Source organism: Neovison vison, chromosome 11, assembly GCF_020171115.1.
Source record: "Neovison vison isolate M4711 chromosome 11, ASM_NN_V1, whole genome shotgun sequence".
Taxonomy (NCBI): Eukaryota; Metazoa; Chordata; class Mammalia; order Carnivora; family Mustelidae; genus Neogale; species Neogale vison.
In genome coordinates, this window is record NC_058101.1 from 36,932,174 (window position 1) to 36,955,918 (window position 23,745).

General features: G+C 45.5%; 1 protein-coding gene across 3 annotated transcripts in view; it reads right to left on the reverse strand.

The window, feature by feature from the left end:
- The window catches only part of TBC1D1 (TBC1 domain family member 1), a 219,884-nt gene that overhangs the window by 152,753 nt on the left and 43,386 nt on the right, over nucleotides 1-23,745 (reverse strand). Inside the window, exon 1 of one of the 3 annotated variants that reach the window (XM_044224713.1) lies at nucleotides 879-1,003. The exons of the other annotated variants lie outside the window; for them this stretch is intronic. Within the exon in view, the coding sequence (XP_044080648.1) occupies nucleotides 879-908 (30 nt within the window). The 5' untranslated portion in view covers nucleotides 909-1,003. Of the gene's footprint in view, nucleotides 1-878; nucleotides 1,004-23,745 lie in introns of those variants that run through there. 3 annotated transcript variants of the gene reach the window in all.

The following is a 23,745-nucleotide window of genomic DNA, read 5'->3' on the forward strand; positions in this document are numbered from 1 at the left end:
AGAGTTTATTACTCAACCTGCTAAACGCCCCTGGGTGTGAGAAAAGTGTCCAGGGGTCCTGCCGGCCTTTTAGAGGCTTCGAGGGAGGCATCATTCAAATGAGCCAAATGCCTGGTACTCCGGGAGGAATAAAAATGATCCCACGTTCTCCAACTGGTGGGAACTCCAGAGAGCTACTCCAGTCCCTCCGTTCCAGCCGTCGTGAAACTGGCAGGGCTTTGTGAGGCTCCGTTATTCTGAAAGCGCTCATGTTCGGAAAATAAAACTTCATGGAAATAGAATTTACATTCAAAACTCGCACCACCGCACCCTCTGAAACCGGGGAGTTTAAGACAAAGGACAAACACCCTCTGCGCGCACCAAGTCCAGCCTTTCGGCCCCCGCAGCGCCCTATCCCAGGCCACCAGGCACGACCCTGTGTCGGGGACGCTGCCACACACGGTCCTGCCACGGGGCAACACACAGCGCTGCGCGCGGTGGGCTGCGCGGGGAGGAGAAGCAGCCGGCCTCCGGGGGCGAACACCCGGGGCCGGGCGTCGGGCCTCGCTCTTCCCGTCCGTGAAATGGGCGTGACGCCACCTGGCCGGCTCGGCCGACTAATGAATGAGAGCCGCCGGGGAAAGGACTCCGGCGGCGCCCGCCACCCTCCGGCCGCTGTCCCCTGGCCCCGGGACGTCCCCCGCCGCGGGCAGTCCCGGCACGGTCAGACCCCCCCGCACCCCCCCAACCCCGAGCCGGGGGCGCTCCCCGCGCTCCGGACCCCCTCACGGCCCGACGGTTACAGAGGTGCCCAGAACGGCGCCCGCGGGGACGCCGGCTCCCAGCGCCGTCCGCTCCGGTAACGGGCGCCGGCCCGACGCTGCCCCGACGCCGCCTACCTTGGCCACCCAGCTGAACAATGGTGACATCGCGGGCCGGGCGGCGGCTCCTCGCCGGTCGCTCCCGCTCACTCCCGCCGCGGGCCCGGGAGGCGGCGGGTCGCCGGGGGCGGGCTCGGGGCGCGGCGGGGCGCGGGCATGGCTCCCCCGGCGGCGGCGGCGGCAGTGGCGGCGGCTGGCTCCTCCCCGCTCGTCACGGCCGGGAGAGGTCGCGCCCGCGGGGCGGCCCGGCCAGCCGAGAAAGGGAAGTGGGTGGGGAGAGCGCGGGGAAGGGGAGGGGAGGGGTGGGGAGGGGAGGGGAGAGGAGGGAGCGCCGCCGACCCCGCCCACCCCCCCACCGCCGGGCTCGCGGCGGGAAGTTGGGACTCTCGGGGGTCGCCCTCCTCCGGGGTGCCCCGGGCTGCGCAGCTCCCGAAGGAGGAGTCCGACAACTTTCTGAAAACTAGGAATTCCTGTCTCAGAAGGCCCCGAGTTGAGCTAACACAAAGCCCGCCCAACTTACCCGGGGTGACCCCCACCCCCACAGTCTTTCTTTCCAAACGCTCTGAGATTGCTGGTAACAAAAGGACTAGTGTTTCCCCAGCCCCTAATACCTTTATATAATCAAAGGTGGTTTTCTTGGAGTCAGAAAACTACGCTATTGGGGGGGTAGGGGGTAGGGGGAGTAGCTCCGGCTCCTGTCCGCCCGCGGCTTTCAGCCACGTGAGAGATTTTGAATTCGAGAGTTTTCTTCTCTCCCAAGGCAAGATGATAAGACAGCGTAGTCAGTTTATAGCTACAAAGGTTAAGGTAGGTTTCTAACTCAAGGCACCCTGGAGTTCCACGTTGGGGAAATAAATGTCCAAAGGTCTAACAGCCAATGTGTAAATACACTGCGTGATGTCTAGTCACTCACTGGGTTCATCACGCCCATCAGCAACCCCCGCGCAAGAATTTTGCTTCTGTTACCTTTTGTTACCTTGTGCCTCATTTTCAGATAGGCCAACAGAATGTTTTGATGATCTCCAAATGTCTGGCATTTGAGTTGGGTGGGTATTATCATCTATTGCCGCATAACAAATTACCCCAAAACTGAGAAGCTTAAAACACAAGTGTCTGTGGGTCAGAGACCCAGAAGCCTCTTGGCTGGCTGCTCTGGCCTGACCTGTCTCTTGAGGCTGGGTTGAAGCTCTTAGCTGGGGCCGCGGCCATTTCCATCTTCCAAGCTCACTCACACAGTTAGCTCCTTGCAGGCTGCTGGACTGAGGACTTTGGTTTCTGTGGCATCACGTGGTCCTCTCCACAGGGCTGCTCATAAAATGGCAGTTCGAATGCCCCAGCACAAACGATCCAAGAAAGAGCATGTGTCCACAAAAGACGTCAGTCATTTCATAAACTCATCTCAGAAGTGACAGCCCCAAACTTCAGCTGTATTCTATTCGTTAAAAGGCAAGGAAGGAAGTCCAGTCCATGCACAAGGCAAGGGGGATTACACACAGGCATGACTGCGAAGAGGAGAGGATGGTGGGGGCGAGGGAGATGTCACCTTTCTCCTTGCAGGTAGGGTGTACGGGGAAAGCCAAGAGTTCCAACAGCATTCTTTTTTTTTTTTTTTTTAATTTTATTTATTTGACAGAGAGATCACAAGTAGGAAGAGAGGCGGGCAGAGAGAGAGAGAGAGAGAGAGAGAGGGGAAAGCAGGCTCTCCGCTCAGCAGAGAGCCTGATGTGGGACTCGATCCCATGACCCTGGGATCATGACCAGAGCTGAAGGCAGAGGCTTTACCCACTAAGCCACCCAGGCGCCCCTCCAACAGCATTCTAACAGAGCCTATCTAGGTAATTGAAAAGGGCCTTAGGACCATCTTAAGGAGCTTCTTCATGTTTTTAAGCAGTGATTGATTGATTTCTTCCAAAGAAATTAAGACCAGGGGCACCTGGCTGGTTCAGTGGGTAGAGCATGCGATTCTTTTTTTTTTTTTTAAAGATTTATTTATTTATTTGACAGACAGAAATCACAAGGAGGCAGAGAGGCAGGTAGAGAGAGAAGAGGAAGCCGGCTCCCTGCTGAGCAGAGAGCCCGATGTGGGGCTCTATCCCAGGACCTGAGCCGAAGGCAGAGGCTTTAATCCACTGAGCCACCCAGGTGCCCCAAGCATGCGATTCTTGATCTTGGGATTGTGAGCCCGAGCTCCACATTGTGGGTAGAGTTTACGTAAAAGAAAAAAAAAAATTAAAGCTAAAAAAGGGGGAGGGCATTTGCAGCCATTTAACCAGATCCTTCCCTGTTAGCAAATCACTCCCCTCCCCACCCCACCCCCCACCCCCAGCAAGTAGAAGAGATAAACGCTGAGGACGCCCCTGTCCTCCGCAACCTTGCGAAGGTCACCCTCTGGTCACCCTCTGGCAATCTGTTAGAAATGCAGAATCTCAGGCCCTTCCCTAACCCAAACCTACAGAGTCAGAACTTTCATTTTACCGTGATTCTGGACAGCCAGTGTGCACATTAGCGTCTGAGATGCACTAGTATAGGAGAGTCATTGACGTGGGGTTTAAAATGAGCTTCTGGCCAACGGACCCTTGAGAGAACAGCTGAAACTGTCCAGTGTCCCGGGGATGATGAGCACTAGCTCAGCTAGCGGGAGCCCTGAGGGGTTCCTAGGCAACAACATAGTTAGATGGCAGTGGATAGAGAGCTGAGGACAAGTGGGACAAGCTGGGTCCAGGACAAACGTCACCATGGGAGTACTCCATACTCCCATCACTCCAATCCCCAGACTAAGCTCTACGAAAATGCCCAGAATTTAGAAGCAACTCTGGGATGAGGATTAAGGGAACCCAAAATTGATGAAAGAAACCTAAATTACTCCCAACCGAAGTAAATTTTCTGCCAGTTGGGCAAGTGATGGGGAAGCAAAAAAGTTAGATTAAATTTAAGAGAATAAAAATCACACTTCTTGAGCATGTGCGTGCACACAAAGAATTAAAGTTGGGCCAAATTCTGGGTCTAACCGTTACAATGGGAGAGTGTGCTGGAAGGTGAGATAGGGACATCGTCTTCATCGTTTTACCCTGGATCCAATTCTCCATATATACACATCGGGGCGGAGGCTCATCGGAACCTGGTTTGAACTTACATACCCTTTACACACACAGAGGTCTCCCTCTGCCCCATAGCTCTCTGCCTGATCCAGGACTGGGCAGAAAGCACTCATTTCATGGGAACACAAGGATCTTTCCATGGAACACACTTGACAGGCAGTAACAGGCCGGGCTCCAACACCAAATAGTTTAAGAAATATAGAAGGGTCTTTTTTTTTTTAATTTTTTAATAAACATATAATGTATTTTTAGCCCCAGGGGTACAGGTCTGTGAATTGCCAGGTTTACACACTTCACAGCACTCACCAGAGCACATACCCTCCCCATTGTCCACAGAAGGGTCTTATTTTAATTCACTGCCAACATGTACCTTGCAAGTCACAATGTAGGAAGCAATTCTGTTAGAATTTGGAATTTTATTAAAAGGAAACTGTTAACATCAGATAATCTACTGATTCCACATTCAAATAATACAATTTTCATTGAAACACCACACTAAAAACTACACTAAAAAAAAGTATCTTTCCCCCAGGAAACTGTCTATTCCCCCAGGGAAGGACTGTACATAGACCAGGGATTGGTTATTTTTAACAGCTCCCTAGTACTCCTCTTTCAGTTGGAATTGAGAACCCCTACAGACAGAACCATCAATACTCCAAGGTGCTGATGGTTCCCAGCCCTGATCGTCTGTCAGAGTTACCAGTGGTGCCAAGGGGTAGGTGGGGGAGGAGGGTGGACAAACTGGCCCCGTCGGGGCAGAGTCGAATTCTCAGGGACCTCAAAGAGCAGGCAGGTCAATAAATGCATGAAGAGAGCCAGTTGTGAGACCATAAGGACTGAACGAGCTGGGGCATCTTCAAGAAGGGACACCCAATTATCACAGCTCCACCGAACCAAGCACAATGTGTCAGCCAAATGTACTTGGCCAGAGGTCAATACTGGTGTCGACCTCTCACTTTACTTAAAGCTTGGAAGAGTGGATGTATGTGGGTTCCTACCCTAACAGGTGAGTCTAGCTATCAGCCAGAATTAAGAACTACTTCCAAAGTGCTAGATCTCTTATTTAAAAAAAAAAAAAGGTATGAGGGATATCTGAGTGGTTCAGTCAGAAAAGCCTGTGACTCTTGATCTCAGGGTCATGAGTTCGAGTCCCACACTGGGTATAGAGATTACATGAATGGATGAGTGAACGAATGAATAAAAGGAAAAAAATAAAATATAAAATAAAAAATAAAATAAAAATAAAAAGATATGGTTGCCCTGTGAAGATCGAGGGCTATCCAAGTAGGATCGCAGAGATCTAAACAGGATCTATAGAAAATCCAAGACTGCCGTCCTTCTTGTAGCTTTAAAAGGATGATTTAATCTGTTTTCCTGAGACACTAAGGGAGGACTTAAAGAGAGATGGGGGAACCAGGAACTAGAAAAGTTGCCCCCCTCCTAAGTCCGACTATAATCACCCCCACCCCTGCAAGAAGCCCCCAACACTGCTGCCCAACTCTCCTGCCATGTTCCTCCTTTGGGGAGGAGCAAGAAGCAAGGACAGCAAAATCTCCTGAGGATTCCGGAGGAGCTGTACCTGCTTGGCTGCGCTCCACCAGCTCCGATGTGGAGGCAAGGAGGGGGAAGCAGGCAAAAGCATGACCTCACTCGCCAGCCTGGTCCTCTCCCCTCCAAGACCTGGCTAAAAAGAGGGCCACCGTTACACAAGGAAACAACGTGGCTTCAAGTTCATCAGAAGCACAGGGCAGCCACGATCCTGACACAAATGACAAGATGGGTTGTTTTTTTCCCACACCACCAAGCAATCTCTGACACCAGCTGGGTGTCCGACAAGTCACCTCAGTTGGGACACGACTGACCTGGAGATAGTGTCAGACCCCACAAGTTAGGAGCTCACTCCCATAAGACCGTGGCCCACACACACTCTTCCCATGGCAATCACAAGGCCAAGTTGCCTCGTGGGCTTCTGACCTACCAGCCACAGGTTCTCCTCCCCCCGTCCTTGAGTTCCATTAATACACTAGAGTGGCTCACAGAATTCAAGAGTAACATTTCACTTCCTAGATGACTGGTGTAGTAGAAAGGACTGTAACTCAGGAACAGCCAGATGAGAGAGATGCACAGGGTGAGGTGTGGGGAAAGTGCAGGCAACGTGCACACTTTCTCTGAGCGCCACTGTCCTGGCCTCTCCCAAGGGCTCACCAACCCGGAAGCTCTCCAAACCCAGCCATGTGGGTTTTCAATGGAGGCTTCATGACCTCAACGCGATCAATTAAATCCTTGGCCCCTAGGGACTGAACTCAAACTTCAGTGCCTCTCTCCACTCAACCCCCCACCCCCAACCCCAGAGGTCAGGGGAAGGACTGAAGGTTTCCGATCCTCTGATCACGTGGTTAGTTCCCTGGCAACCAATCTCCTTTCTTAGGTGACCAGGGCCTTTCCAAAAGTCGCTTCATTAACATGACAAAAGAGCACCTTTCTGGCTCTGTTCACAGGAAATTCCAAGAGGTTTAGGAGCTCTGTGCCAGGAAAGGGGACAAAAATCAAATATACCTCTCTTATAAATCAATATCACAGCAACTAATCAGGGATTTATTCAGTTCGAGGACATTCATCACCTATTGTATAAAGCAACACATGTCTTGGTAAGGAACAGAAATGTGATCAAGACCTGAATCTTGACCTCAAGGGGGATAGAGGGGCAGCCAGGAGGACTAGGAAGGAAAAGAGTGAGAAATACCAGGAGAAAGGCCCAGGTGAAGCTCCAGGGAGTTCCCGGGGAGGGAGGGGGGGGGGGGTTAACTTATGCTACAAAGGAAAAACCAGCTTCTGGCTGGAAGGTCAAGAATCTTTTTTCTCTTTTCCCTTTTTTCTTTTTTAAGGAATCTCTACACCCAGTAAGGGGTTCGAACTCACAACCCAGAGACCAAGAATCACATGCATGCCCTAGGGACTGAGCCAGCCAGGTGCCCCAAGACTTTCAAACTTTTACAGATGGTGATAAGACTTTTCAGGAGGAAGGATCAGCTGAACAAAGGGAATAAAAAAATGAGTGCTTGTCTCTGGAAACCAAGTCTTACTAAGACAGGACAGAAATCAGAGCTTACATTGCAGGAAGAGAGTTTTAGTAAATTTTAGTCTGGAGGTGTGCAGTTATCCCTTTCTGGCATAAAACTTTGTTTCCAGAAAAAAAAAATTTGCTGAGGATACTATCAAGTCCAAAAAAAAGTCATGTAACAAAAATCCCTCTGTATGAACTGAAAACATATGCCATGAAAAAACTTGCACTATGAACTTGAACTTGAACGTTCATAGTAGTAGTATTCATAACAGCTATAAAGTAGAAACAAGCCAAGAGTCCATCCACTGATGAATGGATAAACAAAATGTAATATACCACACAACACAGCATTATTTTGTCATAAAAATGAAGTACTGATCCGTGCTACAATGTAAATGGACCTTGCAAACAATATACTAAGTGAAAGAAGCCAGACACAACAGATTATATATTGTATGATTCCACTTACATATCCAGAATAGGCAAATCCATAGAGACAAAGTAGATTCCTGGTTTCCAGGAACTGGAAGGAGGGAAAAATGGGGAGTGACTGCTAATGAGTATAGGGTTTCTGTTCCAGGGTGATGAAGATATTTTGGAATTTTTAGTATATTCACTATACCAAATACACTAAAAATATACTAAAAAACAAAATTCCATGGTATGTGAATTATGAATCAATTTTTTAAATATCTCTAGGTGATGATGCTTTAATGATTTTACATAAATTAATGCCATGAGGCTTTATAATAATGGGACCCACACTTTAGAGGGCAGTTGTAGGAATTTTTTTTTTTATATTTTATTTTTTTACTTGACAGAGATCATAAGTAGGCAGAGAAGCAGGCAGAGAGAGAGGGGCAAGCAGGCTCCCCACTGAGCAGAGAGCCCAATGCAGGGCTCAATCCCAGGACCCTGAGATCATGACCTGGGCCAAAGGCAGAGGCTTTAACCCACTGAGCCACCCAGGCACCCCAGGGATTTTTCTTTTCTTTTTTTTTTTTTTAAGTAATCTCTACACCCAACTGTTAGGAGTGAGTTGGACAGTTAGGGAGTCAGGGCCAGGGTCCCCAACAAGAAAATCTAAAATCAGGACAGCTACAATAAAGCAGCACTGATATCCTGTTTTGCAGCTTAGACAGGACTAGCATTTTGCTTTGTGGCCTTTAAAGAAATGACTTCTGCAAAACGTCTTAAAATAAGACAACCACAAAGCATTTGTCAATATCACGGACAAGGGGCAGTTAAGACGTAAGCCCCCAGATGCCAGCCAAAAAAGATACTGTCAGTATGTAGACATTAACCTAATAGGTAGACAGATAGGTTACCAAAGCCCTGACTGGCATGACTCAGCACACCCTGATTGCTTAATATAGTTCTGCAAAAGAGCTCATAAAAATCTCTACTCTTGGAAACTCCAGGGGCAATCCTCTCAGGCCCACCTCCCTCTCCGGGAGCTTTATACTATCTCTCAATAAATTCTGCTTTGCTGCCCACCACTCTTTGTCTGTCTACCTCTTCATTCTTCAAAGCGGCGTGACCAGGAAGAGAATTCCTACAACACAATGTGGGCTTGAACTTACAACCCCAGGATCAAGAGTCGCATGCTCTACAGAATGAGTTTTAGGATTGAATGAGATGCATGTGAAGCATCTCAGCCTGAATCCCTGCGTATAGTAGGTGCCTAGGAAATGGTAGCTGTAGTGGTAGAAGAAGTAGTAGGAGTACTAGCAATGATTGCTGTTGGTTAGTGATGGGTATTTTTGGTGATTACTTTTATGTGTCCTCCTGAATGGCCTAAGGGCCATTCACTTGGTTGGTAAATATTTCTGGGTATATCTGTGAAGGTGTTTCCAGAAGAGATTTCAATCAGTAGACTGCCTAAAGAAGATAGCTCTCCCCACTGTTGGGTTGGTATGATCCAATAGTTGAGGGCCTCCATAGAACAAAAGGGCGGAGGAAGGGCAAATTCGTGCTCTCTGCTTGAGCTGAGACATTCATCTTCTCCTACCTATGGGCATCAGTGCTCCTGGTTCTCAGGCCTTCAGACCAGGACTTACACTATCAGCTCCCAAATTCACAGGACTTCAGACCTGTACTGTTACACCACAAGCTTTCCTGGTCCTCCAGCCTACAGGAGGCGATCACGGGACTTTTCAGCCTCCATAACCACATGACCCAATTCCTGTAATAAATCTCCTCTTACCTCTATCTGTATTGGTTCTGTTTCTCCGGAGAACTCGGACTAATACAGCATATGTTATAAATGCACAAATAAAAGAGAGATGATGGGCTAGAAGTCTCAAGTTCATGACTGGGTTTACAGACAGGACAAATAGTTGAGATCAAAGAGGAGACACAGGAGACTGTGTGTCAGTCAAAACTAATTCCAGGACGGGTGGGCCTCCATGCCTCTCAATATCTTCCTCTCCCTTTTTATGAGTTGCTAAGTCTAGCGGCATGACTGTGTTCCATTTGTTCCTTTAACTCTTTAAAGCACACCACGAATTGTCCAAGTCTCTCTGGTAAATTCCCATCATTCTAACCAGGGAGAGGCTGGAAATGAACAAGCATTCCTGCCCCTCATTTTCAGACACCTCGGAAATTCCTCCCTCAGCAAGGAATCCTGTGAATTCCCACTACTTCTCCCCTGCTCCTCTTCCCACACATCCCAGCCCTTTTCACCTGGGTACCTCTGTCACTTTCTCTCAAGCACATACAAGCAAACACATTTTAAATCATGGTAAATTCAAAATGGAGTCTTTGGGTGGCAAGACCAAGTACTTGAAGGCCCCCTTCAGAACACACAGTGCTTCATAAATTGGTGAGTGAGGGAAAGAAAGTTCTGGGAGGGAAGTAGAAGGATAAATTTGGTGAAGACTTATTTGGATGTAGAGAATAAATTCAGGTTATTAACTAAAGAACATTCTACTTTGATGCCTCCATATCAACATTTAAATTAAGGCCTCTAATTTTGTTTTGATTTTGGGTATCAGGTTGTTGTTTCTTGTTAACCAGCATAACAGCAAACAGATTTAGTAAGACATTTTTAATGGCTCCAGGCACCTTTAGTACGTTTACCAAAAAGCCTTGCAAAATTAAAAGCTAGCTGCAGCCCAACGAGAAATACTAAGACTCTGCAGTGTAAAAAGTGAGTCACTGAATTGTTAACTTGAGAGGGGACCAGCCAGTGACTAACTCCCTACAAATACAGTTCACTCCAACTGCAGGATTCCTTTTTTCCCTCAGCGCTCAGCAGTCTTTTTAAAAGAGAAATTTAGGGGCACCTGGGTGGCTCAGTCCGTTAAGCGTCCAACTGTGGGTCTCAGGACAGGTTTTGATCTCAAGGTCATGAGTTCAAGCCCTGCACTGGGCACGGAGCCTACTTAAAATTAGGAAGAAGTGATGGAGGAAGGGAGGGAGGAGAGGAAGGAAAGAAAGAAAGAAAAAGAAATGTACTTTATGACAGATTTATCTCTTCATTAAGAAAAACAATGAATTCATTAAAATGCTTATGACATTTCTAAACAAGATAAATTCGTGTATTTACTATTTTAATATCTGTTCCTGTTTCATTATTTTGGCCTAATATGTATGGTAATTGTGTTCACATTTTAGCTCATAAAACATTCCAAAAATAGAAACAATGTTTTTCTATTTTTAGTCAGTCTATAAAGTTTAAGCAAATAAACTCTTCCCAAAAACTGTACACACATGTTTCAAAATCATGGAAAAACCCAGCCGCAATGAGCTCACAAAAGAAAACACTGAAAATTTAGTCATAAGGTTTTTGACATCCTCATCCTGGGTTATAACTAAACATAGATGCTCAGCTTTAAGCTCTTTAAGCTATTTCTTTTATAATAAAAAATTATAACCTGAAAAGGCTATATACTGCATGATTCCATCTCTAAGACATTATTCTGGAAAAGGTAAAACTATGGAGATAGTCAAAGATCAGTAGTTGCAAAGGGATTGGGGATGGGAAGAGAGAGATGAATAGGAAAAGCAAAAAGGATTTTATTTTTTTAGGATTTTTATTTATTTGACAGAGAGAGACACAGCGAGAGAGGGAACACAAGCACAGAGAGTGGGAGAGGGAGAAGCTGGCTTCCCACCGAGCATGGAGCCTGACTTAGGGCTCGATCCCAGGACCTCAGGATCATGACCCGAGATGAAGGCAGACACTTAAGGACTGAGCAACCCAGGTGCCCTGAGCACAGAGGATTTTTAGGGCAGTGAAAATTACCTTGCACCCTTTTATAATGATGGATAACGTCATTATACATTTGTCCAAACTCAAAGAAGGTCCAACACCAAGACAGTCCTAATATAAACTATGAACTTTGGATGATTACGTCGTATTGATGTAGGTTCACCAGCTGTAATAAATGTGTCAACTCAGATGGGGGGGAGGCATACTGACAATCAGAAAGGCTAGTTATCCGTGGACGCTGGGTGTCTATACTTTCTGCACACTTTCTGCTGTGAACCTAAAACTGTTCTAAACAAATGAAGTCTTAAAAAAAATCATTGAGTTTTAAACACAATGGAAACTCTTCTTATGAATGTTCTCGCTCTTTTCAAAGCCTAAATTTGTTACGTGTCAGTATTTTTGGATCACAATATTTTTGGAACCACGCAGCAAGCCCCTAAAAAGCAGAACAGTGATTCTTCCATGTTGGTTACCCAGGCCTGGTACACAGCCACGCACTTCTGCATGGTCAGGCAAACAATTCACATCTGCTTCCTCATCATAGCTTGCGAACTCTCCAAAATATCCACCGAGTCGTGTACACTTGCATTTCCCCAAAAGGACAGTGCGATTTTCAGGTGCACAGAGCAAGCACCCATTCCAGGAGTCAAGACACTGGAGCCACATTCCTGGGTAAGTGTCCCTCCGGAAACTTTAAGATAAATGGTCCCTCTGGGTCCGCAGCTCAACAAAGTAATGCACAGGTTATAAAACCAAACCATCATCTGCCTCCTAGTCTCTGCACACCGCTAGAGGAGGTACGTAACTGAAAACCATCTCTGCTGGCTTTGACAAGAGATATAAGGGATGAGAAGGTATAAGCAGGAAAGGGCTTCTGGGTTCCCTTTGTACTCAAATCTCCTTTGATGTCTCAAATGCTCACAGCTAGGGAGGTCTGAGACAGTGCTCTCTTCCCCTGGAATTGTTCAGACATGACAGAGGTTGTGCTCTGGGTGAAGTGAAGATAAACCAGCTTTCAGAGGAGATCAGAAGTCCTCTAAAGTGGTCTGATTGATTTGCACACAGTCCTTTGGAATCTTCCTCTTTGTGGAGGCAGCGTTGGGAGGGGGATCGGGGTGCATAACCTACACACCATCGGCTGTGTGATCTCAGGCAGCGCGTGCTACATCTCCCACTTCCACCTTGCACATTTCAGAGGTTAGACTCGAGATCTCCAAGATTCCTCCCAAGCTTCCTTCAGGAATGCTATGAAATATGTGCTCAGTTAAATGCCCATGATGGGTTTATGCCTGGCAGCCTTGGCTCAGGGTCTAGACACAACTAAACACACCTGCTCGCCAGTCGCCAAGTCCTTATGTCACAAGGATGTCACAAGGATGCCGAAGCCCCTGGAACTTTTCAAGGGATCTAGACTTGGTTCCTTACCTCAGGGGAGAAGTTTGCAAGAATGAATGCCTACGACTCCAGTGGAAGGGGTCACCTGCCTCTGGTCTAAGGTAGCCCTTCTCCAAGATCAAGGATCAGGAAGGGAGGAAATAATATCTACTGAACACTTATTGCATGCCAGGCATTTTCATACATCATCTCGTTAATCCTTACAACAGCCCCAAAGTCTTGTGGGCCCAACTCCTGCCCTACAAAGCTGCAGGGTCAGGACCTCTGTCTCAGTGGGTCTAGAAGGTGCTACTCCTCCCCTAGTGGGTCTGGAGGACAGAGAATCAAGATGAAGAAAACTTTTTCCTCAAACTTTAGGATCAAATGGGAGCTTTGACTTGTAATTTGGATTTTTAAAAAATTTTTTTTATTTTTTTGAATAGAAACATTTATCCTCTGCCTAGCTCACCACTGTGTTTTGGAAGCACATAATTTGTTTGGTTTCACAGGTTCACAGCTTAGGAGTTTGTCTCCATGTATCTCAGGATGAATTACTAGTCTCAACCACATCTGATTGAGATATTTAAAGATTTTATTTATTTATTTGACAGACAGAGATCACAAGTAGGCAGAGAGGTAGGCAGAGAAAGAAGGGAAAGCAGCCTCCCGGCTGAGCAGAGAGCCCAATGCAGGGCTCGATCCCAGGACCCCGAGATCATGACCTGAGCCGAAGGCAGAGGCTTAACCCACTGAGTCACCCAGGCACCCTTGATTGAGATATATAGATGAGACTTTGGACTTCAAAATTTTGAGTTGATGTTGGAACCAGTGAAGACACTGGGGGTTTGGGAATGGAATGAATGTGTTTCGCACTGAGAAAGACATGAATCTGGGGGCCCAGGGACAAAACGCTATAGACTTCATGTCCATATCCACCCAAAATTCATGTTGAAACAGAATCCTCCATGTGATAGGATTTGGAGGGGGGTCTTTGGGAAGGGATTAGGTCATGAGGGTAGAGCCCACCTAAATATGATTAGCATCCTTACAAAAGAGAGTTCACAGAGCTCCTTGCCCCTTCCTCTATGCGGGGACACATGGAGAAGAGGGACTTCTACAAACCAGGAAATGGTCCTCATCAGACAATGACTCTGCCCGCACCTTGATGTTGAACTTCTCAGCCTCCAGAAGTGTGAGAAATGAATTTCTGTTGTTTATAAGCCACTCGGTCAGTGGTGTTTTTGTTACAGTAACCTGAAGGAACTTAAGGTAAATAAAAATAATGGTAATGGAACGTAATGTGTATTGAGAGCACGCTATCTACAAGCCACCACTGAAGCCAGTGAACCTTCAGAAAGTGCTCATCACAGGCCCAGCATTGTTGGGAGCATTTGTAATCTGTGGGTGGGGATCAGGGTTACCCTGTTTGGGGTGGGGAAACTGCAAGGCAGAACCAGGATTCAAGCCCAAGCTTGTCCACTTAACCTCTTTACAACAGTCCCTAATTGTCTCAAAGCCCTGCTGCAAGATATTAGTTATTCTGTCTGGTGGACAAAGACGCCGAGGGTCAGAAAAGTAAACTACCTGGCCCGAGGTCAGGCCTGCATACAGCTGAGGTTCTCTCCACAATGGCAGGAAAGCAAATGGTCCCGAGTGCTGTCAACACAGGGCTTCATGCTCTGAGATTTTAGGGGTCTCTTCTGGTCAAGACAGGTTCTGAAGACACTCACCAGCTTCCAGCCAAGAGTTGGATTTGTGGGGGGAAGAAGTTCTACCCCGTTTTGTGGGGCTAGAGGCCGAGCCAATGCCAGCAAGGCCACATGGATCTGGGTATGACATGGGAGCAGATTCTAGTAAGCAAACAAAGAAGAGAGGAAGAAAAGAGGAAGGAAGCACGTTCTCCCTGGGTCCAAGGAAGCGGGGCCCTGCTCGAGGCTACAGCTGGCCGGGGCTAGGAAGAAGGCAGTGGGGTCTCCTCTGAGGCCCCACTGGGGGCTGGCGAGCCCACTCAACCCAAACCCGAGGTGACCAGGGACAAAGCCGGGGCTGGGCTCTTGGGTGCGGGTGAGGTGGCCGCAGTGATCCTCCCTGTGAAGAGCTGGCTTGGCTGAAGGACTAAAGGACCCTGACCTTCTGGTGCCCAGGAAATTAGCTAGATGGGTACATCCCCTGCCAAAGCTTAATGACAACCTGATTCTTGAGGGACATGAGTCCGGGGATCTAAGACCAGGTTTCCTTGTAAGAAGCCCATCACCTGGTCCTCCTCTCCACCATGACACTGTGGTGCAAGGGCTATGGGCGAGCCATGTCAATGGTGTACACAGCTTCCCTGAAGCAAGACATGTTGCTAAGTAGTTTCAATTTACAGTTGATAATATAGTTCCTATTATCTATGGATGGTGATTTCAAGTATCCAAGTCCAGCCCACTATGTGCACAGCAGTGAATGTAAACCACCGAAGCATCCATGAATTCATTGTCACTTAATGTAGATCTATTGCACACCAGTGCACACCAGTCCCTGGAGATGCTACAGCAAACAAGCCACCTGTCCCCAGAGGGACGTCTTGGGGTCCAGTGGACCCGAGAAGCAAGTAAACAGGAAACTGCTCGGCTGAGTGAGAAATGTTGCAAGAAGAGAACGAACAGGTACAAAGAGAAGACCTTAAACCCAACCCTGGGATCTACAAACCCACCTGGAAAGGGTGTGGTTTAAGGATGCACACAAAGGCCAAATGGAAATTAGCTGCAAAATGGCAAAAGAAGAGTGAGATTATCCCTAAACTACAAAAGAGCAGATTCTGATACTGGACTTTTTATTACATATAAAATTCTTGTTTTCTAAGGTTTTATTTTTTAATTGCACAATATTTCAAAAAGATCAAATAGAATATTTTGATAGATACTCATGTAGCTATTACCCAGTTTTAACACTTTTAAATATTTTGCACATGGGTATACATATGTATATGCTTAAAGAAGTAAAATGTTACTTATAGAGTTCTTCCTACATCCCCAGAAGTACCCACTGTCCCATGCTGGGCCTATCTTTCCCTCTCTGTTTTTATATATTATCCCCATAAGTACAAATGCACAAACAATATGCCCTCACATCTTGTGCTTTTCAATTTCATCCTACATGGTTTCACAATGTATACTTTATTTTAGGCAATGGCTTTTTTATACTCAACCTGGTGTATTTTAGCTGCTGAATAAAATTCAATTGTAACAAATTGCATGACTAGTCCATAATTTAATTATCTCTTCCATTTTTGATGGAAATACAGAATTTTTCTTCTTTTTAACCATAGCAGCAATACCCTTTTACTGGTTTCTTTGTGCTCATGTCCACAATATATGCCGAGACATGGAACAGCTCTATTACAGGCAACCACATCTTCAGCTCTACCGCACATGGCTGTATTCTGCTGTGTCCATTTATACATTTATACTCCCACACACATGCATGTGTTCCTGCTTCTTCACATCCTTACCTGTCCTGATGTTATCAAGCTCTTAAATTTCAAAAACCTAATGAATATGATATTATTTTCTTGCTTTAATCTACTCTGGTCTAGTTGCCGGTAAGTGGCCATCTTTTCATAGGTCAAATGGCTATTCAGGTTTCCTCCTCCATAAATTCCCTGTTCACATTATCAGCCCTTTTTTTTTTTTACTAGGTTGCCTTTTTTTTTCTTAAAGATTTTATTTATTTATTTATTTTTCAGAGAGAGAGAGAGAGAGAGTGAGCAAGCACACAAGCAGGTATAGTGGCAGGCAGAGGCAGAGAGAGAAGCAGGCTCCCTGTCAAGCAAGGAGCCCAATGTGGGGACTCAATCCCAGGACCCTGGAATCATGACCTGAGCCGAAGGCAACAGCTTAACCAACTGAGCTACCCAGGCATCCCTGGGTTGCCTTTTTTTTAAACTGATTTACAAAAATTCATTACGTATTTCATTTATTTATTTATTTTAAGTAAGCTCTCTGCCCAACATGGGGCTGGAGCTCACCACCATGAGATCAAGAGTCACATGTGCTCCCTACTAAGCCAGCCAAGTGCCCCTGGTTTATATTTTCTTAATGGTTTCATGTCTCCTGCCCTCAGGGATATGCAAAGAGATAACTGAAATGAAGAGTTCATGTTCATTTAGTGTAGGAGATACCTCTACTAAATGGTTAATTACTGTCCTGGAAATGGTAAAGACCCTTAGAGGAGCTACAAGTCCTGTGGTGACCCCAGGCAGACTAAACCAAATACCAGCTTACCACAGGACTTAGGGTGATTTGTTAAATATTTTCTTTTTGGTCCAATTATTTGTTTAATTTGTTTGATTTCAGTTTAGAATTTGACTTTCATTGCTTAGAATAATTCTGAAAAAAATCCCATAAAAACATAACCGCAAATGTCATAATTATTAACATCTTCATAACTAAATCCCTAGGCTATTAGCCTAGAAAGTTATCAACTAGCGAAACCTCTTTATTTACCGGTGATAAACTTGAAGTAGAACTTGAAATTCATCATTGAGAGAGGTTAAGCTATTCATTTATTTATTAATTCAATAGATATGTATTGAGCTTCTGCTCTTACAGACATTATTTAGGTGCTTACTATGTATCAGACATTAAGCTAAGTCTTTCATATAAGTTTAAGCATTAGACACTGAAACAAAAATTAGAGACATTTGATGTCTCTAAGAACAGCTTCAAGAGGTAAAATCTGAGAAGTTAAACAGCTTGCCCAAGGCTTATAAGAAAATCAGGGTTAAAATACAAAGATTCTGACCCCAGCAATAGGATACACCAGTGATGCTTGGCCTGAGTTCAAAACACAGAGATACAAACCTTGCAGAACAAACAAAAGGTCCTAGCGTTCACACAATATGATGTCCTCCTTCATAGAGGAGACCCGGTTCTTCCATTGAAGAGGGCGATGGATGGGGCTAAGGAGTTTATGCCCACACCTAGTAGAAACTCATCACGGACCTGTGTAGTCAAGACAAAGAGTACTGATCCAGAGAAGCCACCAGAGTTGGCAGACTCTAGTCTGCCCCTAGAGTACTTACTCTAGGGGCAGAGTAAGTACTTGGCCATCATGGTGAACAACAGTCACAATCCCTGTCCTTCATGGGGCTCATGGTCTAGAGGAAGGGACAGACATTAAGCAAGTAAGGAAACCAGTGGGACACATAATTACAAAGTGTACTGAATGCTATGAAGAACAAGGTAATGTGGGAGAAAAAGACTTGTGGGCAAGGGACTTACTTTAGAATGTGTAGTCAAAAAGCCCCCAATTAACGCTAAAACTGAGATCTGACTGAGGCAGCCAGGTCACAAGTCAGGAGAAAAGCATGTGCAAAGGCTGTGTGAATGGAAGGGAAAAAATATCTCTGTGAATGCAAAAGAGAGAGTGAGGTAGAAAGTGGCTCATGATATAGCTGGAGATGGAAGCAAGGGATAGATGACCTGGGGCCCTGAGGCTGCGTTAAAAGTTGAACTTTATCTTCAGTGTAATTGGGGCAATATTAGTGGGTTTAGGAAAAGGAATCATGTGGCTCAATGCTCTATTCTGGTCACTCTGGCGACCACATGGAGAATGGAACACTGGGGAGCAGCATGGGAACAAGAGACCAGTCCTCCAGTTTAAGAGGTTACTGTGATGGGGGCACCTGGGTGGCTCAGCCGTTAAGCGTCTGCCTTCAGCTCAGGTCATGTTTACCAGGGTCCTGGGATCGAGCCCCGCATTGGGCTCCTGCTCCGCGGGAAGCCTGCTTCTCCCTCTCCCACTCTCTCTGCTGTGTTCTCTCTCTTGCTGTGTTTCTCTCTGTCAAATAAATACATAAAATACTAAAAAAAGGAAAAAAAAGAGGTTACTGTGATGACCTAGCTTAGTCTGGGGCTCACAGTGAAAATTAGGTAGAAGCTGATGGATTAAAGATGTATTTTAGAAACATAACCAACAGGGCTTGCAATAGAATGGAACTGTCTAGAATTATTGCTCAAATATTTCATGATTTGTCTTGAATTTTGAGTTTTGAATTTTGAAACTTAGTAAACCCTCTCCAGTGGGAAGTGTGAGGGGGATAGAAGGTTACATGATCATGACTCTTGTCTAAGGAACCATAAGACAGCCTGGGACTGAGACTTTTTATCTTTTCTGGAGGTCCCTCAGCGCATCCTTTGACTTGGAAGGAATCCGGAATCCTTGACCTCTGGCTGCCTCAGATGGTTCTTAAGAAGGCATATCCAGTTGGTTTTTTATGGAAAAAGACATTCAGAGACATGACTGCTACCCACTTTCGGTAGCAGCATCAAACTACTAACACGTATGATAAATACCAACTCTTGATCTAGAAAACTCACTAAATCCTGGAATTCAGTCATCACAGAGCAACTCCTAGACTGACACGAGACATCTGTGCCTCCATCAAAGCTTTGTACAGAATCTAAGGCATGGACATAAGCTGCGTGAAGCTGTAAGATGTCAGTTCTGCAAATGCTTACAGCTTGCAGCTGTAAGATGTTAGTTCTAAGCTGCAAAATGAGAGTTCATGAATATTTAAGAATTCAGACATTTTTTAAGGGAGGGGGGGCAGAGGGAGAAAGAGAACCCTACAGAGGCTCCACGCTCAGCGCAGAACCCGCTGCAAGGGTCCATCTCACGACCCTGAGCTCATGACCCCAGCTGAAACCAAGAGTCTGATGCTTAGCGGACTGAGCCACCCAGGCACCGTAACCATTCAGACGTTTTAAGATAATCAGTGTTAGTCCAGGCTGCAAATGTGTTTCCTATTTTTTCCAGCATATTCCATGTAACTCTCAGTCTTCTCTGGGTTATCACCTTTTGCTTCCAGGACCTCCTCAAGGCGTTCATCTGGTTCCTGCTGGACTGGGGAGAAGACGTGGGAAGCTCTTGACCTGACCCTGGCCTCTGCTCCTTTATCCTGTGCTATTTCCTGTCTCCTGTTTTCTCTGCGGGAGCCAATCTTGTTCACATATTTCAAAAAGTGGGAGCCTTCGCAGAGAGGGAGTGTGGAACCTGGGGACAACGGGGGAGGGTAAGAAGGAACACAACCCACTTTATATGTAAATAGAACGTTAACTATCAGAAATCGTTGTGGTAATCACAAACTTAACATGCTGGAGTGTGATTTTTCAGGCATTTTGAAACACTTGAAAACCACTTAGCTCAAGCACAGAACAACCCAGAAAGAAAGGGCAGCTGCCTCCACAGCATTTCCTAACTTGTAACGTACTTTTGCAGACATGATTTCGCTTCCTATTAACCTTTGGTAAATTCAAGTCCTCCACTGTGACCAAAGCAGCTCCCCAAATTTACCCCAAAGCAACTGCAAGATGAAAAATAGACCTCACCCCAACTTATCTCTTTTACCAGCTCTGTTCCTTTGGTAGCAGAAATATGGCACCCATGGTAAGTAGAGTCGCAAGGCTCTGTCTGGGCTCCGCAGTCCTGTCCTGGGCAATGGGAGTACCAATGACCTTGGCTGCGGGCACAGGATACAGGGGTGTTGTATCCTGCAGACATCTGCCAACCCTACTCCAACCTAGCCCAGCACCTTGATGCACAGCAGTAAAGGGCCACTTCTGCTTCGATGTGGAAGGCAGTTTTGCTGAGTGTCCTTTCAGTTCAAAGGTAAATACACTTGCTCTCCAATTCATCCCAGAATGCTCTCTCTCTTTTTTTTTTTAAAATGTTATTTACCTTACCCAGAGAGAGACTGAGCACAAGCAAGGGGAGCAGTAAGCAAAAGGAGAGGGAGGAGCAGGCTCTCTGCTGAGCAGCTGGACTTGATCATGGACCCCGGGATTTTGACCAGTGTCAAAGGCAGATGCTTAACCAACTGAGCCACCCAGGTGCCCCCATTCCAGGACTCTTTAACCCACGTGTGTGTCTGATCTGAGTTGGTACACAGAAGAAAAAAGAATCTGTTTATTTGCAAAAGGCCCACCTTAAATACAAGCAGGCACTCATGGGTATTATCAGAGCTCCTACTCCTAGCCTGAGACAGCTAGCTAGTAAGGGACAGAGCTAGGATTTGGATCTGGTATATCGTGTGATTAATTTAACTGCTACACGGAGCTGGGAACTGAGTACCATTAGCTGTCAGGCAGACCACGTAAATGCGTGAAATGCCTGGTGGAACGAACTAGAGAGTAGGCAAGTGGGCAAATAGATTCTGCGTGCCAATCTGCAGGCACTCAACAAACTGCTTTCGTTCTTCAAAAAAAAAATCTGTTAGACACCTGTCAACAACCAATATACTGTTAGTGTAAAATACCACTAACTGCCATCTTTGAAAGCATTTTGACACATTCATCTCTAATAAATCGTCTTAAAATGGTACTCTGAATCTGGGCAGAAATAAAGTAAAAGATGTGGTTTAAGTGTCCTAAAGAAGGGGATAAACAAAGACTGTTGGGGTGTACAGGTGTGAAAGAAAATCCAATCCAGGAAAGCCTTCTGGAGGAGGTGGCATTTGAGCTGAGAGAGATGGAAAGCTTCTTAAAGGTTATGAAAGAGAAGGAGCTCTCTAGACTAAAGAAATAAGAATGAGCAAAAAAGAGAAAAGCTTGGTTATTTCAGGAGAATAAACAAGGCACCTGACAGGCTCAGTCAGTTTAGTATGTGACTCTTGATCTTGGTATTGTAGGTTCAAGCCTCATGTTGGGTGTAAAGATCACTTAAAAATAACATCTTTGAAAAATAAATAAAATAAAATGAAATATTTTTTAAAAAGAAGAATAAACAGTCTCATTTTGTTGGAGAATAGGGTACAAAATCGTGGAATTACAGAGAAAAGTATGAAAAGTCATCATGGTCAAGGTCCTTGACTGTCAAGCTAAGGGGTTTGGCATTTATGGGTTGGGCTTAGAAGGTAAGCAAGTCAAAGAAGGGGTTTTCTTGGAGGTAAATCTGCAATGTTGATCTTACAGACTTTTTTTTCTTAAGTAAGCTCTATGCCTAACATGGGACTTGAACTCATGACCCCAAGATCAAGAATCACTTGCTCTACTGACTAAGCCAGCCAGATGCCCCATGATCTTATAGACTATTTCCTTCTGTCTCTTTTCCTTCCTTCCTTCCTTCCAAGATTTTATTCTATTATTTGACTGAGAGAGACAGCAAGAGAAAGGAGCACAAGCAGGGGGAGTGGGAGAGGGGGAAGAAGGTTTCTCGCCAAGTAGCAAGCCTGATGCGGGGCTAAATCCCAGGGTCCTGGGCCGAACACTTAACGAATGAGCCACCCAGGTGCCCCTTATAGACTCACTCTTTTCTTAAGCATACATTTTTCCTAGACAACTTCAATCTGAAAAATATGTCATTATACTTAGCATATGTTTTTAAAAGTAAACTTGGTCACCATGAATGTATATGAGAAAAAGGGCACAAAACTAGCAAATCCAGCAAATGTGGCCATCTGTTTCCACAGCTCTGAGTACAGATCAGCAAAAATAGCATTTTTTAAAACCACAAAACTACAGCTGAAATCATTTCCAGTGTAGGATTCCACAAGTGACTACTTATCATTTATTTGTCTGGAATCTTCAATAAAACATATCATCCCCAGGACATCGTGAAAAACTATTATCTGTTGCATTACTAATGCAAGAAATTTAAAAGGAAGGGAGGGAGGGAGGAAGAGAAGGAGAAAGGGTATGTAGTTTGTCGGAAATGTAAATCAAATGTCAGAAGTGACCTTTTTAAAAGTAATGACGAAGGAAAAGAAAAATATCAAACAATCTGTGCTGAACTTTTACGAAAAAGCAGTAAAAGGTATAAAAAAATTGAAATTTGGAGTCAGAGAGGCTATGTTGGAATCTCAACTCTCTCCTTTGACTCTGTATTCCTGGGATGAGCTAAATTTCCTCATCTCTAAAAGGATAATATTATTTTTTCCTATAATGGTGATAAAATGGTGAGGGATGAAAGCATGGTGTCGTGTATCACGTTATTTGCGTCTTCTCTTCCTGTGGGAAGGAAGGGATGTGCCTGCCCTCTTGATCTTGTGGCCATGGATATTTCACAAACCCATCTGTGGCTTATGCTCTCCCAACACATGAAGGGAGTCTAGATGTGGACCCAGTCAGCGGGGGGCTTCATACAAGGGCGGGGGGGGGGCGCAGATAACCCCAGAGACCAGATAAAAATCATCATGATTTCCATCGTGGCATGAATCAGGTGACTGATCGGGGGCTGGGGAGAGGTTATTAATTTACTCCCCTTTGCTGTAGATTCATATTGAAATCAGTGGACACTCTTGAATGTATCATATGAGGTCTAGCAGGGAAGATACAGAAAGGAGGTCCAGGGAAAAGCCATTTGGAGATTTCAAATGTATTAAAGCAAAGCACAATGAGGATGATCCACTGGAAATTCATTCTTTTGTCCGCTAATATTTACCGACGTGCCCATCTGGAGCCAGATACTGTAGACTGTGGGGATAAGTCTGTTAACACAATAACACAAATCCCTGCCCTCACAAAACTTACATCCTAGTGGAGAGACGGACAGACAGCACACAAAACTAAAATGTTACCACCATACTATGTTAGAAATTCATTAGAGGCAGGCTGTCTAGACTGCGATCAATGTATATAAATGGAAAAATGGAAGGTATACACTGGAGGTGAAGCATGGTTAACAGTGATTATTCCTGGAGCACAGGCTGCTCCTGACAAATAAAGGGCACGGATTTTTGTAGAAAACAGTCGACTGGAAACCGCACAAGGAAGGCATGAGAATAGCATGATTATGAGAGGAAAAGAGAGACAGGACCGTGTTTAGGTATCTCTAAGTATGTCTGTATTACGTTAGGAAAGAAAGTAGAAGAGGCGTGTTTCAGAAACACGATGGAGAGAGAGAGATTCCTTTCTTACCTGTTACAGTGTATCTCTTTTTTTAAATGAGTTTTTTTGTTTATTTGAGAGAGAGAGAGAGTGAGAGCACAAGGTGGGGGGCCAGACGCAGAGGGAGAAGCAGACTCCCTGCTGAGCAGGGAGCCCCATGTGGGGCTCGATTCCAGGACCCTGGGATCATGACCCGGGCCGAAGACAGACACTTAACCTACTGAGCCACCCAGGTGTCCCTACTTGCTATGGTTTCTTAAACTGA